Source organism: Eutrema salsugineum, unplaced genomic scaffold (genome assembly GCF_000478725.1).
Source record: "Eutrema salsugineum unplaced genomic scaffold, Eutsalg1_0 scaffold_2, whole genome shotgun sequence".
In the NCBI taxonomy this organism is placed as follows: domain Eukaryota; kingdom Viridiplantae; phylum Streptophyta; class Magnoliopsida; order Brassicales; family Brassicaceae; genus Eutrema; species Eutrema salsugineum.
This window is the reverse complement of record NW_006256829.1, coordinates 14,113,827-14,129,947: the sequence shown is the minus strand read 5'-3', so window position 1 is coordinate 14,129,947 and position 16,121 is coordinate 14,113,827. Positions and strand designations below refer to the sequence as shown.

At 35.5% G+C, this 16,121-nt stretch overlaps 3 protein-coding genes and 1 non-coding gene across 4 annotated transcripts; all 4 read left to right on the top strand.

Moving 5' to 3' along the window:
* The first annotated feature begins 4,196 nt into the window (after nt 1–4,196).
* On the top strand, nt 4,197–4,304 carry LOC112086970. Its single transcript, XR_002899819.1, has one exon. It is a non-coding gene; the product is annotated as a small nucleolar RNA R71 (small nucleolar RNA).
* Nucleotides 4,305–8,808: 4,504 nt separating this feature from the next.
* LOC112086807 lies at nt 8,809–9,126 on the top strand. Its single transcript, XM_024156689.1, has one exon. It carries the CDS (start codon nt 8,809–8,811, stop codon nt 9,124–9,126), a length of 318 nt encoding a protein of 105 aa, XP_024012457.1.
* A 2,038-nt stretch (nt 9,127–11,164) lies between these two features.
* Nucleotides 11,165–11,521, top strand: LOC112086541. The gene has a single exon (XM_024155509.1). It carries the CDS (start codon nt 11,165–11,167, stop codon nt 11,519–11,521), a length of 357 nt encoding a protein of 118 aa, XP_024011277.1.
* A 1,384-nt stretch (nt 11,522–12,905) lies between these two features.
* Nucleotides 12,906–13,274, top strand: LOC112086540. The gene has a single exon (XM_024155508.1). The coding sequence runs from the start codon at nt 12,906–12,908 to the stop codon at nt 13,272–13,274; it is 369 nt and encodes a 122-aa protein (XP_024011276.1).
* The last annotated feature ends 2,847 nt before the right edge of the window (nt 13,275–16,121 follow it).

Genomic DNA, 16,121 nt, shown 5'->3' with positions numbered 1-16,121 from the left:
CCGCTAGTTTAGGGATGGTATGGGGAAGCAACTTTATGTGTAACTCCATTCTTTCTAAGAAGGTTTTCGGAAACTCTGTTGATGAAGTGTGATCCTCCGTCGCTTATCAAAATTCTAGGAACTCCAAAACGCGGGAATATTACAGATTTAAACAGCTTCATGACAACTTTCGCATCATTGGTGGGACTAGCGACAGCTTCAACCCACTTAGAGACATAGTCTACTGCTACTAAGATGTATTGGTTTCCAAAAGAAGTAGGAAAGGGTCCCATAAAATCTATTCCCCAGACATCGAAAATTTTGACTTCGAGAGTAAAATTTTGAGGCATCTCATTCCTTTTGCTTATGTTGCCCATCCTTTGGCATTTATCGCATCGCGATATATAAGCTTGAGTATCTTTGAACAAAGTAGGCCATCAGAAACCTGCTTGTAAGATCTTTGAAACAGTTTTGAAAGTTGCAAAGTGTTCTGCGTAAGACGAGCTATGGCATCCGAATAAAATTCCTTCCATCTCTTCTTCAGCCACGCATCTTCGGAATAACCCATCAGCACATCTCTTATAGAGATAGGGTTCATCCCAAAAATAATGTCTTATGTCTTTCAGAAACTTTTTCTTCCTATAACCAAAGAATTGTGGTGGTTCTACATCAGCTGCTAGGTAATTCGCTATGTGCCTAAACCATGGGGTGTTAAAAGCATCTGATCTTCGCATTAGTAGACGTGGTGGTGCGGTATTGGCATTGGGGGTAGTATCTATTGCATAGATGTTTTCTTTTGGCAAACTGTCATTTAAAGGCAATCTTTCTTCAACTCGAATTCGTGAAAGATGGTCGGCAACTCCATTATCTGCTCCTTTCCGATCTCAAATTTCGATATCGAATTCTTGCAATAGGAGGATCCATCTTATCAACCGAGGTTTAGCGTCTTTCTTAGAGATTAAATACTTGATTGCAGCATGATCAGTATGAACTATGACCTTAGATCCTACGAGATAAGAATGGAATTTCTCAAATGCAAATACGACAGCTAGAAGTCCCTTCTCTGTTGTAGCATAATTGCATTGAGCTTCGTCTAGAGTTCTGCTTGCCTAGTAGATTACGTGCAGTTTCTTATCTTTTCGTTGGCCAAGCACTGCTCCGACTGCATAGTCACTTGCATCGCACATGATTTAGAATGGGAGTTCCCAATCAGGTGCTTGCACGACTGGAGCGGAAACAAAGGCTTCTTTGATCTTATGAAACACGGCTACGCACTCATCATCGAACTCGAAGTTCGTTTCCTTGCAAAGCAAACGCGTAAGAGGTCTACCTATTTGAGAAAAATCTTTTATGAAGCGCCTATAGAATCCTGCGTGTCCTAAGAAACTATAAATTCCTTTTACGTTTTTGGGTGGTTGTAGGCTTGTCATGACTTCGATTTTAGCTTTGTCAACTTCAATACCTTTTCCGGAAATTCTGTGCCCAAGCACGATTCCGTCTCGTACCATGAAGTGACATTTTTCCCAATTTAATACTAAATGCTTATCTTCACATCTTTGCAGAACTTTACCAAGGTTTCCTAGGCATTTTTCAAAGGAAGATCCATAGACGGAGAAATTATCCATGAATACTTCCATGAAATCCTCAATAAAATCTGTGAAGATCGACATCATGCACCGCTGGAAGGTAGCAGGTGCATTACACAATCCAAAAGGCATACGTCGGTAAGCGAACGTGCCATATGGACAAGTGAATGTCGTTTTTTCTTGATCCTCCGGTCGAATAGGAATTTGGAAAAATCCGGAGTATCCATCAAGGAAGCAATAGTAAGGGTGATTAGCTAATCTTTCTAGCATTTGATCTATGAAGGGAAGTGGAAAATGATCTTTCTTAGTTGCTGCATTCTGTTTCCGGTAATCGATGCACATACGATGTCCAGTCACTGTTCTTGTAGCGATCATTTCATCTTTATTATTTTTAATGATAGTGACTCCTCCTTTCTTCGGAACAACATGAACTGGGCTAACCCAAGTGCTATCTGAGATAGGAAAGATTATTCCAGCTTCTAAAAGCTTCATAATCTCCTTCTTGACAACATCCATGAGATTAGGGTTCAGTCTTCTTTGAATTTCGATTGAGTTTTTAGCATTATCCTCTAGATTTATCTTGTGCATACAAAGATCTGGAGAGATTCCAGGTATGTCATCAAGTGAGTATCTTAAGGCTTTTCTATGCTTTCTCAGCTCAATCAACAGCATTGTGGTTTCTTCTTCCGTCAAACCAGAGTTTATTTTGACAGGATAAGTAGAATTTGGTCCAAGAAAAGCGTACTTAAGTCCGACGGGAAGAGGTTTAAGCTCAACTTTAGGGGCTTTAAGCTCGCTCCAAGGATCATTAATTGCTGCAGCAGTGTCTTTAGGAGGTGTAGGAATGTTTGTTTGGTCCTTAAGATCTAGATAGTTCAGAGGTTTCCTATAAGTTTCGGATTTATCAAGCATACGTGCGCATTCACTTGAAATTCCTTCAAGGAAATTTCGTTCATCTTTTGAGGGTGAAAGCGTGACACTTACAGGGTCGTCTAGAAGCAGATCTTCATAGACTTCCTCAATAATTTCGTCTAACTCATCAACCCAACAAATTTTGCCATCCAAAGTTGGTTTATCGAAACTTTTGTTCATGTCAAACTGCATAACTAAACCGACTATATGAAGGTCAATTTTTCCTTCAGGAACATTGATTATGGCTCCGGCTGTAGATAGGAATGGTCTTCCAAGAATAAGTGGATCCTTAGGTTCTCTTTCTAGTTCTAGAACTACGAAATCGGTTGGTATGGAATATTTTTCGATTTCGACATGAACATCAATTAAGATACCTACAGGTTGTCTAACAGTATGATCAGCTAATACTAAGGAAATTTTAGTGGGCTGGAAAGTGTGATGTCCTAAACGTTTTGCTACTGAAAGAGGCATCATGTTTATGCTAGATCCTAAATCACAGAGAGCACGCTCAAAAGCTACATCATTGATGGTGCATGAAAGTACGAAGCTTCCAGGATCATTTTTCTTTTCAGAGATTCGGCTTTGCAGGATCGAACTACATTCATGGGTTATCATCATAACGCCTTCTTCAAGAGTTAAAGAATTTGTTAGAATACCCTTCATGTACTTTTTTAAAGCGGGAATCATAGCAGAAGCTTCTACGAAAGGTAATCTCACATTTAACTGATCAATTAACTCTTTCAGCTTAGCTTTTTCTTTCTCTTTCTTTTTCTTGATTCTTTCTCTTTCAGCACAAGCTTCGTGATTCTTTCTTTTTCCTTTTCCTTACCCTTTTCCTCATCTTCGGGATCTTTAGGAAATTTGGGCTCTTTGTAAGCTAATCCACTCCTAAGTGTGATAGCTTTCACATGATCGGAGGGATCTGCTTCACTTGAGCTTTCGAAAGAATTTTCACTTGGCTGCTCCTCAGGTTTATCTAAGTTTTTAGAATTAGTTTTGATCATTAGGCTAAGGAAGGTGGAAAATTTTTCATTGAAATCCTCTTGCATCGTTTTTAGCTCAGATCTGAGATCACTAATCTCTTGAGACCTAGATTTTTCAAGCTCTAGAATCTTTTGGTTTAGGTTTTCAGCTTCAGAAGAGGGAAAACAAGAATATGGAACAGGATTAGATTGAATAGCCAAGATTGGTTCGGAAGGTGATGTCCAGGCAAGTTCGGAAGACAGTTTCCTGCGGTCAGAAGGCTCGCGACCACGGTGAAACAGGTCTTGGCTGCGGTCAGCATTATCACGACCGCGGTGAAAGCTTGGTTTGCCGCGGTCCGGATGAATGGACCCGCGGTGATCAGAAACGAATGGAAAATCTTGAATTTGATAGACTTTTGCAGTGTTCACCATCCCTTGATCATAAGAATCCATTGGGTTGTCCCAACCGTCAAAGTTACACGTATTATGTACCTTATTTGGTTGTTGCAACCCAAGATGACTCATTATGTGATGGAGACACTTCATAACTTCCAAACTTTCTTCTTTCTTCTCAGGAAGTGCAGAATTACCAAAGGTTACTTGATTTCGGATGCTGTTTGCGAAATTTTTAATAAAAACGTGAGCATCTTCTACAGATCTAGTTGAGAAATCTCCATTACTTGCTGTGTCGAAAGAGTGTCGGAACTCTGGAGTTATACCGCGATAGAAGATACCCAGCAGGTATTCTTCGGTATATCCATGGTGTGGAAAATCTCTTTGGTATTCCCTAAATCTTTCCCAAGTATCTAAAAGATCTTCATCTTCTTTTTGTTTATAAGTTCTTATCTTGTTCCTTAAGAGATTTGAACGATTTCTAGTGTAAAAACAATTTAGGAAAGCAGTTCTACACGCTGCCCACGTTTTTAGTGAAGCAGGTGGCAAAGATTTTAGCCATTTGCTGGCATTATCTCTAAGAGAGAATGGGAAAAGACTACACTTGTGGTAATCCACATTTGCTGTAATGGTTGCACATAATTCTCCGAACGTCTCAATATGGTCAATCGGGTGTTCGCAATTGTAACCATGGAATTGATTTTGTTGAACTAAATGGATATAGGGTACCTTAATTTCGGTTTTGCCATCCTCTGGTAAGGCTGGTTGAATAGCTCTTCGATCTCCCAAGAATTTCTCGAGTGAATCAAAAACTTCCAATCAGTTCATCATCGTCTTCACGTTTTGTCGATCCGATTAGCTCATTGTCATCATAAATCGGTTCTTCAAACTCATCATCAGTCAGGTCATCATCGCTTGGATCACCATCCACACGATATGGTGGATCACCAAGAGTTCCTGGTCTCTCATCGCAGAGAAACCTGAAAATTTTCAAAAGAAAAAGTAAAAGTAAACAAGTGTTTTAATGGATTTAAGCTGGGAAACAAATCAAAGTACCCGGCAACGGCGCCAAAAACTTTATGTCGAGCAAAAGCGGGGTTGTTGTTTTCGTTTTACTTAGCTTCAGGTTTTAAATTTATAACCCCTAAATGTCTGCAAGTTCACAGATGTGCGCTGTAGTACTTAGGGAATCGATCCACATAGATTTAGTTGTTTCAGTACGAATTCACGGCAATGCTTAAATCAGATTAGAACTAAACAGGTTTTGGTTTTTGGTTTTGGGTTTTTGGTTGTCACTAACTCTAAACTAGAAAGCAAAGAAAGTAAAAGCAATTGAAAAAAGAAAGCAAGTAAAGCAAGTAGTAAGCGATTAAACAAGAGGCGAATTGAAGCAAAGAACAAGCGAATGAAAAGCAAACTAAATCGAAGGTTGTAAACAATAAAAGACAAACGTTGGGGCTCAAGGGTAATTCGCAGGGGTTCATGGACTAAGCTATGTCGATTTTAAACAAGTGATAAAGGTAATCAACTACGTATATTCTAGAACTCGAGGCACGGAAGTATGAATAGCCTACTTTCGTAGCACTAAACAACTATCTCTCGCAACACTGATCAGTAGGTTTCCACTCTGATCCTGGAAGGGAGAAGATGCAATAACAGAACAAGACTCATCAACATTCACAACTCAAATACAGGTAGGTTTCCACTCCTATAGAATCATTGCTCGTTTCACCCTAGTTCAGACAATCAATGAAAACTTTCGCAACATATCATATCAGATCGGCTTATAAGTGGCCAGCAGAGAATCACGCAGTAAGATTAAAGGCAAACGAAGAACATCTAGAAGATTATAAGTCCTAAATCTATCGATTCATAAGCAAAAAAACATGAAATTTCCTTTGAAAAATCTCTTTAAACCCAACTGGGTAACTACTCAAACATATTGTAAACAATCATCACAGAGTATTGAAAGTTGCAGGAAATTAAAGAAAAGAATGGAGAAAAACGAAGAACAGAGAAGCAGATGAGGGCGCGATGGCTTCCTCCAGCGGCGGCTCCTTCTTCTGAGACGGCTGCCTCCTAGGGTTTCTCACACGAAAATCTCTATCTCTCTCTCTCTCTAAGTTTGTCTCTCTTTCGATTCCTCTCTTTAGAATGACCTAAAGAGGGTATTTATATCTTCCGGGGTGGTCCTGGACACTTAGGGCTTCAAAAATAACGAAAGGAATTGATCTGGGCTTTAATTAAGTCGTCTGGAAAGTGAACGACCAAATTCCGCGGTCGCGGTGGCATTACCCGCAGGAAAACAGGTGTTGGCCGCGGTCCCGGCCAATGCTCTCTTCTGGAACTGCATTTTCTGTCATTCTTGCATCGCGAGTATCTGAAGATCTAATCATTGGATTGTCTCCAAACCAAGTGCATTAGAAAGCTGGTTGGATCCTCTATCTTGTCTCAAATTTTGGGGGTGATCAGACGGTGAGAAGGTCTTCATCGCTTGTCATACTTCTGACGGTCTGCATTTATCCAAAATTGCTCATTTGTTCCAAATTGCATATCTTTTGCCCAAGTTTCCTGTAAAGTCTTCTGAAACTCTAAAACATTGAAAACACTTTAAAAACCATTGAAAACAGAGTTAAAACATCTGCATAAGCTACAATTATGATCCATAAAAGTAGTCAAAATACGGTGTTATCAATCCAATCAGGTATTTCTTAATGTTTAGTTCGGATTTTCTTTTGGATTTTTTAGGGTCTCTACCAGATCGGACATTTGGATCCAATTTTTTTTTGCCCAGGCCTATTTCCCATGTTTATTTGGATTACAATTAAAACTAATTACATATCATTTCTCATGATCACGAAATGAATTGCCTAGCCATTTGTGATTTTTTACTTGCATAAAATGCTTTGTTACACTCTATACTAAGATACTGGTAAATTTGATAATACTACCATTTTCATAAGAAAATATAATTAAGAGCAAATCAGATTTTTAACTTTTGATTTTGCTTTCATTTGTTCATCTAGTGGTTCTTTTATATCATACTGTCCAGTCAATCAAACCAAATTACTACATACATGGACCATATCAAAGCGAACCGATAATCGGTTCCTAAACAAAACAGTTACAATAAATTAAAAAACAATAATTGTCGACCCTAAACCTCATTAGAAGTTTGATGGTTTAGAGTGAGAGTGACAATATCCTAAGATATAAAATGCTAGTGATTTGTATTTTGATGGTTAAAAATATAATTTTTTCAGTTCTAATTTGGATTAAAACTGAAAGAATTTTTTTCGTTCTAATTAGATCGAATTGAAAGACAAACACCTTTAATCTTTATTAATTAATGGCAAATAAAATAAAATAAAATAAACACCAAGGAGAACTAATAAACCAATAAACGCTCCAAAACTCTCTCTTGCGTGGATGATTCTTATAATTAAGACTTAACTCCTATATCTCTATATTATTATTTGATTATTTATTTATATAAATGAACTTTAATTTGTAAGATATTACAGAATATTTTATATAAATTAACCTTTATATGTAAGATATTATATAACTAAACTCAATACATTAATTAACTGGACCATTGAAAATTTTGTGGGCTAAAACTTCAGGTTTTACGTAATACTAAATTGGGCCAAAATTATTTTAGAAAACAATATTTAATTTATGAAAGAATGCATTACAAAATAAATCATATGTGAATATGAAAAAAAAATCTAATATATGAGAGAATGTATATATGAGAAAAAAAATAATACAATATGATAATCATTATGTGAATATGGAAAAACAAATTCTAATCTACGAGAGAATGCATATATGAGAAAAAATCTACGAGATAATGTAATCAACATTATGTGAATATGAAAAAGAAAAAAAATCTAATCTACGAGAGAATGCATATATGGGAAAAAAAATCATTCAATATTTAACTAAAAGTTTGAAGAAATTAATATTATCATTATACTTGGTCACCAAAACCGCATAATTTTTTTCTTTGTATATTTTAGGTGATCCCATAATCTCTCTTTTTCTGATAAAAAAGACTTTATATATGGATTAACTCATTTTTTATAATTCAGCCCAAAAATATATATTATAAAAAAATTGAGTTTTATAAAAAATATATATTTCCTACGCTACAGCGATGGCTAATCCCTAGTATATTATTAAAACCCTAAAACACAGCAGTTTAGAAAAGGATAAAGAAAAAGAATCAATAAGAATGATTTAAAGGAAAGTTAACTAATAACTATTATGTATCAAATTGCGTAACTCACATTGTTACACATTTATAATAAGATTATTTTTTTTTAACAGTACCTAGAACGGTACGGTAATCCAAACCGATAATATCGATTTTACATAAATCATATTTTGAAGATGGACCCATACACTCTGTGCTAAATTATTTGTCTCTTTATTCTTCACTCGTAGGATAAGTGAAATAGAAAAAAAGTGAAAGCTTCCTTATTCTTCACAAATTTCTCTCATGGGTGCAAATCAAAAATAATAAGATTTATTATAAAGATAATTTTGATAATTCTTTTGTATCATACTGTCAAGTCAATCAAAGCAAACTCCAGACATGGACAGTGTCAAAGGAGCGATAAACGGATTCATAAACAAAACAGTTATATTTAGGAAAAAAAACAGATCTATTGTCGACCCCAAAACATTATTAGTCAAACTGCTTCATTACTGAGTTTACTGCGTTGATCAAACGTTTCTACTGTTTATGTTTAACGATGGTACTTGTTTTGTAACTTATATACGTTTCGCCAAGCTAGTTAGTAATTAGAATCCCTGATCAATTTTTTTTCCTAGAAATTAGACCAAAATATCCAATCACTTCAATTCATTAAACAAAAAAAAAAAACAAACAAACAAACTTAACAAAATCATATTATTGGAGTCTTCTATTTTTCTCTTGTTGCATAATCCTCAAAATATTCATCATGTCGATCAAGAGTGCATGTTTCCTTATAGTGGCTATATGCATTGCAACTTCCGTGAATGCTCAACAACCTCAGCTTCCATTTCCATTCCAACCGAATCCTGGTATGCCAGGAATGCCCGACATAACCAAATGTTTGTCAACATTGATGAATATTCCAGGATGCTTTGCGGAAATCTCTCAGTCCATAATAACTGGCAAATTTGGTAACATAGGTACTGCTTGTTGTAAAGCTTTTCTAGAAGCCGAAGCAAACTGCACACCGAATCTTCCATTCAATCCATTTTTCCCTCCTATGCTAAAGCAACAATGCTCCTGAATTGCCAGCCCTCCAACCACATTGTAGGATTACATATAGTTATGTAAGAAATTATTTCAAAATTAGGGTTAATCCCAGAATGTTATAGAAAAATCAAAAAAAAAAACAAAGGTCTAATGATGATGTTGCATTTTTATGTTTCAGTCAATGATAAAATCTTAAAGCTTTACATATAATCCGAAGAAGAACTGTTTCTCTTGATTGATGAATAAATCATTTGTCTTTTACATGTCCTAATGAATAACACACATTACTTGCATCTCTCACTGTTCAAAGTCTTCATTGTGGATCCTTATATTAGGTTAGATCTCGATTTTTTGTTAAGCAACATGCTATCATTATGAATCACACATTAGATCTCTTTCTTAATATTCTCAAAGCTTCCTTTTTGGATCCTTATTAGTTATTATGTTAGATCCCTTTTTTATGCCAAATGATATCCAAGATGATGATGAATACACAGCTTCTATATAATTTTACATGTGGACCATCAATACACAATTAACGAATATATCATCAAATGAAACTATTACGAAGTATGAAAAAGAGAAAGAACAACAAAAATAGCAAAGTTTGTCATGCCCTAACTCTTTTCCGAGAAGAAAGATCAGAAGTCTTGATATCATCTTATTTTCAGACCGCCTGTTTCGTCCTCCACTATACTCCATCCCAGAACCTGAAAAGTTACATATAGAGAGACTTAAGATAGCACATCATTAGAGTAGTCACAGTGAATCCAAATAAAGTAGAAGATATATAATCATGAACACAATGCTTGTGATTTGTGCAAACAAAAACACTTCAATTGATTATAAACAAGCTATGACATATATAAAATTCAGATTCATATATAATATTTATCAATATGAACACTAGTTCATAAACTATGATTGAAAAAATTTTGATGGGTTTTATTTACAAAATCAATTAGGCAATAATAAGAGCAACACATATACCCTTACAAACACATGTCATTATTCTTAATTAAAAAGAAAGTGAGCAATCCCTTTAAATTTTCTCGATAGCTAGTTTAATTGTTTGAAGTAAGATTTGTCTTAGTTTGATAATTTAGAATGAGAGTGATGATATCTCAAAATATAAAGTGCTAGTAATCAGTACTTTGATGCTTAAAAATGTGATTTTTCTGTTCTAATTTGGATTAAATTAAAATTGAAAGTAGTTACTTATAGTTTCTTCATGATCTGTTGAAAATAGAATCGAATTGAATGACCAACGCAATTATAAAATAATGGCAAACAGAAACAGAGTAAAGAAAACCCCAAAGAGAACAACTAAGAGAAATATGTTATCTTCCCTCAACTGATAAACCCTCCAAAGATCTCTTCCTTGGATGATTCTTACAATCAAGACTTAACTCCTATATCTATTAAAACCCTAAAAAGCAGCAGTTTATAAAAGGAAAATAAAGAAAAAGAAACAGTACCAATAATAAAAGGAAATTTAAGAAATAACTAATACGTATCAAATTGTTTTTGTGATTAAATACTTGCATAAGCTGCATTGTTACACACTTCTATTTAAATTTATTATAATGATAATTTTGATAATTAAGTAATTATCTTGGCACGAAATTCAGATTTTTTAGCTTTGCTTTTGCTTTCATATGTTCATCTAGTTCTTTTGTATCATACTGTCAAGTCAGTCAAAGCAAATTAAAGACATGGACTGTGTCAAAGGGAAGCGATAAACGGATTCATAAACAAAACAGTTACAATTAGGAAAGAAAACAGATCTATTATCGACCGCAAAACATAATTAATGGTAAGATACAAAAGTAGTCAAAATGCTTTATTACTGCAAAGTGCATATGATCAAACGTTTTACTGTTTTTATTATTAACGATGGTACATTTTGTTTTGTAACTTATATACGTTTAACCAAGCTGATTAGTAATAAGTATCCCTGCTTCCATTTTTTGTCCTATAAATTAGACCGAATATCCAATCACTTAAATTCATCAAACAAATATAACAAACTTAACAAAATCATATTATTGGACTTCTGAGTCTTCATCATCATGTCGATCAAGAGTGCAAGTTTTCTCATTGTGGCTATCTGCATTGCAACTTCTGTGAATGCTCAACTACCTCAGTTTCCACTTCCATTTCCATTTCCATTCCAACCGAGTCCTGGCATGCCAGGAATGCCCGACATAACCAAATGTTTGTCAACATTGATAAATATTCCAGGATGCTTTGCGGAGATCTCTCAATCCATAATAACAGGCAAATTTGGTAACATAGGTCCCGCTTGTTGTAAAGCTTTTCTAGAAGCCGAAGCAAACTGCACACCAAATCTTCCATTCAACCCTTTTTTCCCTCCTATGCTAAAACAACAATGCTCACAAATTTCCGGTCCTCCAACCACACTCTAGGATTACAAATTGTTATGTGAAACTATATTTTTCTTTCTAAATTACGGTTAATCTGAGAATGTTATAGGTACCAAAAAAAAAAAGCAAAGTTCTTAATACTAGTGTTGCATTTCTTATGATTGATGAATAAATCATATGTTCTTTTATATGTCTTGTGAATCACACACATTAGAAATATCTCTTAATGTTCTCAAGTTTTATTTTGGATCCTTAATATGTTCGATCTCAATATTTGTTTTTTATGCCAAATGCTATCCAAGATGTTGATGAATACATAGCTTTTATAAAATTTGACATGTGGACCATCCATACACAATGAAGGGATATATCATCAAATCTCTTTTGGCCACCATTATCAAATCGTTCATGATTAACCCATCTGTATTGTTCATCCAATAGACAACAACAAGTCAACAACAAACAAATCGTTTGAAGAAACCTATAAATTATCAAAAGCTCCAAACGTATGAGAATGTTTGTTTTGTTTTTAATTCTTATACTGGCATACCAACGGAATCAGTCAAGCACGAAATTCCTCATTTTTTACGAGAGCTAGTTTGATTGTTTGAAGTAATATTTTTCCTTTTGATGGTTTAGAATGAGAGTGAAAAAATTTCAAAGGTATAAAGTGTTAGTGATTTGTACTTTGATGGTTATAAATGCGATATTCCCCATTTTATTTAATTAAGTTGGACTAAATTCAAATCACTTATCATTTCTCAGGATCACAAAATGAATTGCCTAGCTATTTGTGATTTTATACTTGCAGAAGTTTCATTGTTACACTCTATAATAAGATACTGATAAATTTGATAATAGTTTTAACCATTTCACCAGAAATATATATATTTTGGCAAGGGAAAATCTGATTTTTATATTTGATTTAGCTTTCATTTGTTCATCTAGTAGTTCTTTGGTATCATACTGTCAAGTCAATGAAACCGAATTATATACATGGACCGTATGTCCGTATCAAAGCGAAGAGATGAACGGTTCATAAACAAAACAGTTACAATTAGGAAAGAAAACAATATATTGTCGACCCTCTAAACATCATTAATGGTAAGAGGAAAAAGTAGTCAAAGTGCTTGATGTCTATCAAATCCAATGTGCATCATAGTCATTGATCAAACGTTTTTTTTACTATTTTTCTTTTCAAAGTTAAAACGATAGTACGTTCAAATATCTAACTCAAATACGTTTCCTTAGGCTAATTAGTATTTACTAATTAATATCCCTACTCCATTTTTCCACTATAAATTAGATCAATAGCCAATCACTTAATTTTATCAAACAAAACACAGACTTTAACAAAATCATATTCTTAGACTTCTAAGTCTTCTCTTTTTTTTTTTCTTGTTTCATAACCCCCAATATATCCATCATGTCGATCAAGAGTGCATGTTTCTTTATAGTGGCTATATGCATTGCAGCTTCCGTGAATGCTCAACTACCTCAGCTACCATTTCCATTTCCATTTCCGTTTCCATTTCCATTCCAACCGAGTCCTGGTATGCCAGGAATGCCCGACATAACCAAATGTTTGTCAACATTGATGAATATTCCAGGATGCTTTGCGGAAATCTCTCAGTCCATAATAACTGGCAAATTTGGTAACATAGGTCCTGCTTGTTGTAAAGCATTTCTAGAAGCCGAAGCAAACTGCACACCGAATCTTCCATTCAATCCGTTTTTCCCTCCTATGCTAAAGCAACAATGCTCCCGAATTGCTGGCCCTCCAACTACATTGTAGGATTACATATAGCTATGTAAGACATTATGTCAAATTTAGGGTTAATCCCAGATTGTTATAGGAAAATAAACAAAGCAAAGATCTAATGATAATGTTGCATTTCTTATGTTTCAGTCAATTATAACATCTTAAAGAGACTTTCATATAGTCCGAAGTAGAACTGCTTCTCTTGATTGATGAATAAATCATTTGTCCTTTCACATGTCCTTATGAATCACACACATTACTTACATCTCTTACTGTTCTCAAAGTCTTCATTTTGGATCCTTATTATATTAGATCTCAATTTTTTTATTAAGCCAAATGCTATCATTATGAATCACACATTAGATATATTTTATAATATTCTCAAAGCTCCCTTTTTGGATCCTTATTATGTTAGATCCGTATTATTTTCTTATGCCAAATGATATCCAAGATGATGATGAATAAGCATCTATATAATTTTACATGTGAAAATATCATCAAACGAAACTATTACGAAGTATGAAAATGAGAAAGAACAACAAAAATAGCAAAGTTTGTCATGCCCAAACTCTTTTCCGAGAAGAAAGATCAGAAGCCTTGATATCATCTTATTTTCAGATCGCCCGTTTCGTCCTCCACTATACTCCATCCCAAAACCTAAAAAGTTTACATAACTTAAGATAGCACATCATTAGAGTAGTCACAGACACAGTGAATCCAAAGCAAGTGGAAGATATATAAATATGAGCACAATGCTTGTGATTTGTACAAAACAAAAACACTTGACTTGATTATAAACAAGCTATGACATGTCCAAGAAGTTAAAAGCCATGAAGCCAATCCTCCGTGAGTTAGGTAAGGAGAAATTGGGTAATTTGCCAAAAAGAACCAAGGAAGCCCACGAGATTCTGTGTAAGAACTAAGAAGCAATCTGAAACTCTGCTTGATCCAGTTCAAGAAAAAATGGAAGCAGAGGCCGCAGCTTTTCGAAAATGGCAACATCTGTCTTACCTTGAAGAGAATTTTCTTAAACAGACCTCAAAGGTCCACTGGCTTAAAGTTGGAGATGGAAATAATTCTTACTTTCATAAGTCAGCCCAGGTTCGCAAGATGAGGAACTCCATCCGGGAGATTGTAAATCGAGCTGGTGACACTTTAAAATCTGAGGATGACATCAAAATTGAAGAAGAGAGATTTTTTAAAGAGTTCTTAACACATATTCCGGAAGAATACGAAGGTGAGACGATAGAGAACCTGCAATCTCTCCTTGCCTTCCGATGCTCAGATATTGACCGAGAGTATCTTGAGACGGCAGTCACCGGTGAAGAAATCAGAAAAGTGTTATTTTCCATGCCAAATGACAAGTCTCCGGGACCTGACGGTTTCACTAGTGAATTTTTCAAATCAGCCTGGCCGATTATTCGACATGATTTTATCATTGCCGTAAAGTCGTTTTTCACCAAAGGTTTCCTGCTTAAGGGAATCAATTCGACGATCCTTGCGCTTATTCCCAAAACAGATGAAGATTATCGACCTATATCGTGTTGTAACGTCATCTACAAGGTAATCTCAAAACTTCTTGCGAACAGACTGAAGATGATGCTGCCTAAGTTTATTGGTGGAAATCAATCGGCTTTTGTCAAAGATCGACTGCTTATGGAAAATGTACTGCTTGCGACAGAACTGGTCAAAGATTACCATAAGGAGAATATTTCCCCAAGATGTGCTATGAAAATTGATATATCGAAAGCGTTCGACTCTGTTCAATGGGATTTCATCTTGAACACTCTTACTGCTCTAAATTTTCCACAGAATTTCATACACTGGATTGAGTTATGCATCACTTCAGCCTCCTTTTCCGTTCAAGTAAATGGGGAACTCGCAGGCTATTTCAATAGCAAAAGAGGTTTGCGGCAAGGTTGCTCTCTCTCTCCGTACTTATTCGTGATTTGCATGAACGTTCTGTCGAAGATGTTGGACAAAGCAGCAATGGATAGGAGAATTGGATATCATCCAAAGTGCAAGGGTATTCAAATTATTCATCTATGTTTTGCAGACGATGTAATGGTCTTCATTGAAGGAAACCAGCGATCAATAGAGGCAACAATTCAGATTTTTGATGAATTTGCAGTGAAATCGGGTCTTAAAATCAGTCTTCAAAAATCCACTATCTATTTGGCCGGAGTTTCAGAACACACTCGCAACTCTATCATGGAGAGCTTCCCATTTACTGAAGGTCAGCTTCCGGTTAGATACCTGGGTCTACCATTAACAACGAAGCAAATGAGAAAGGCTGAATATGAACTGTTAATTGACAAGATTCGACTGAAACTCCAATCCTGGCGAGGAAGATATCTCTCATTTGCAGGTAGGCTACAATTGCTTCGGTCTGTTATTGAGAGTATCATGAATTTCTGGATTGCCGCATTTCAACTCCCAAGTGGATGTATACAAGATATAGAAAAACTTTGCGCTGCTTTCCTCTGGTCTGGACCAGACTTGAACACAAACAAGGCAAAAGTTGCATGGAGCATTGTGTGTCGACCGAAAGCAGAGGGAGGCCTTGGAATTCGACCACTCAAAGAAGCAAATACAGTGAGCTGCTTAAACCTTCTCTGGAGAATCATCTCGAACCAACCGTCGTTGTGGGTTCATTGGATTAAAAGCACTCTTTGCAGGCAAGGATCAGTCTGGTTAGTAAAAGACAACACATCTGGAGGTTCGTGGATGTGGAAAACCCTGCTCAAATATCGGGATAAAGCAAAGGATTTTCTCAAAGTGGAGGTTCATAACGGTGAAAATTCTCTATTTTGGTACGATTCTTGGTCGCCAATGGGGAGATTGATTGATATTACAGGTTCTAGCAGATATATTGAACTG

What these genes read in the sequence shown, in the direction of transcription:
- LOC112086807 (XM_024156689.1), top strand. Translation starts at nt 8,809, where the DNA reads ATGTCGATCAAGAGTGCATGTTTCCTTATAGTGGCTATATGCATTGCA.
- LOC112086541 (XM_024155509.1), top strand. Translation starts at nt 11,165, where the DNA reads ATGTCGATCAAGAGTGCAAGTTTTCTCATTGTGGCTATCTGCATTGCA.
- LOC112086540 (XM_024155508.1), top strand. Translation starts at nt 12,906, where the DNA reads ATGTCGATCAAGAGTGCATGTTTCTTTATAGTGGCTATATGCATTGCA.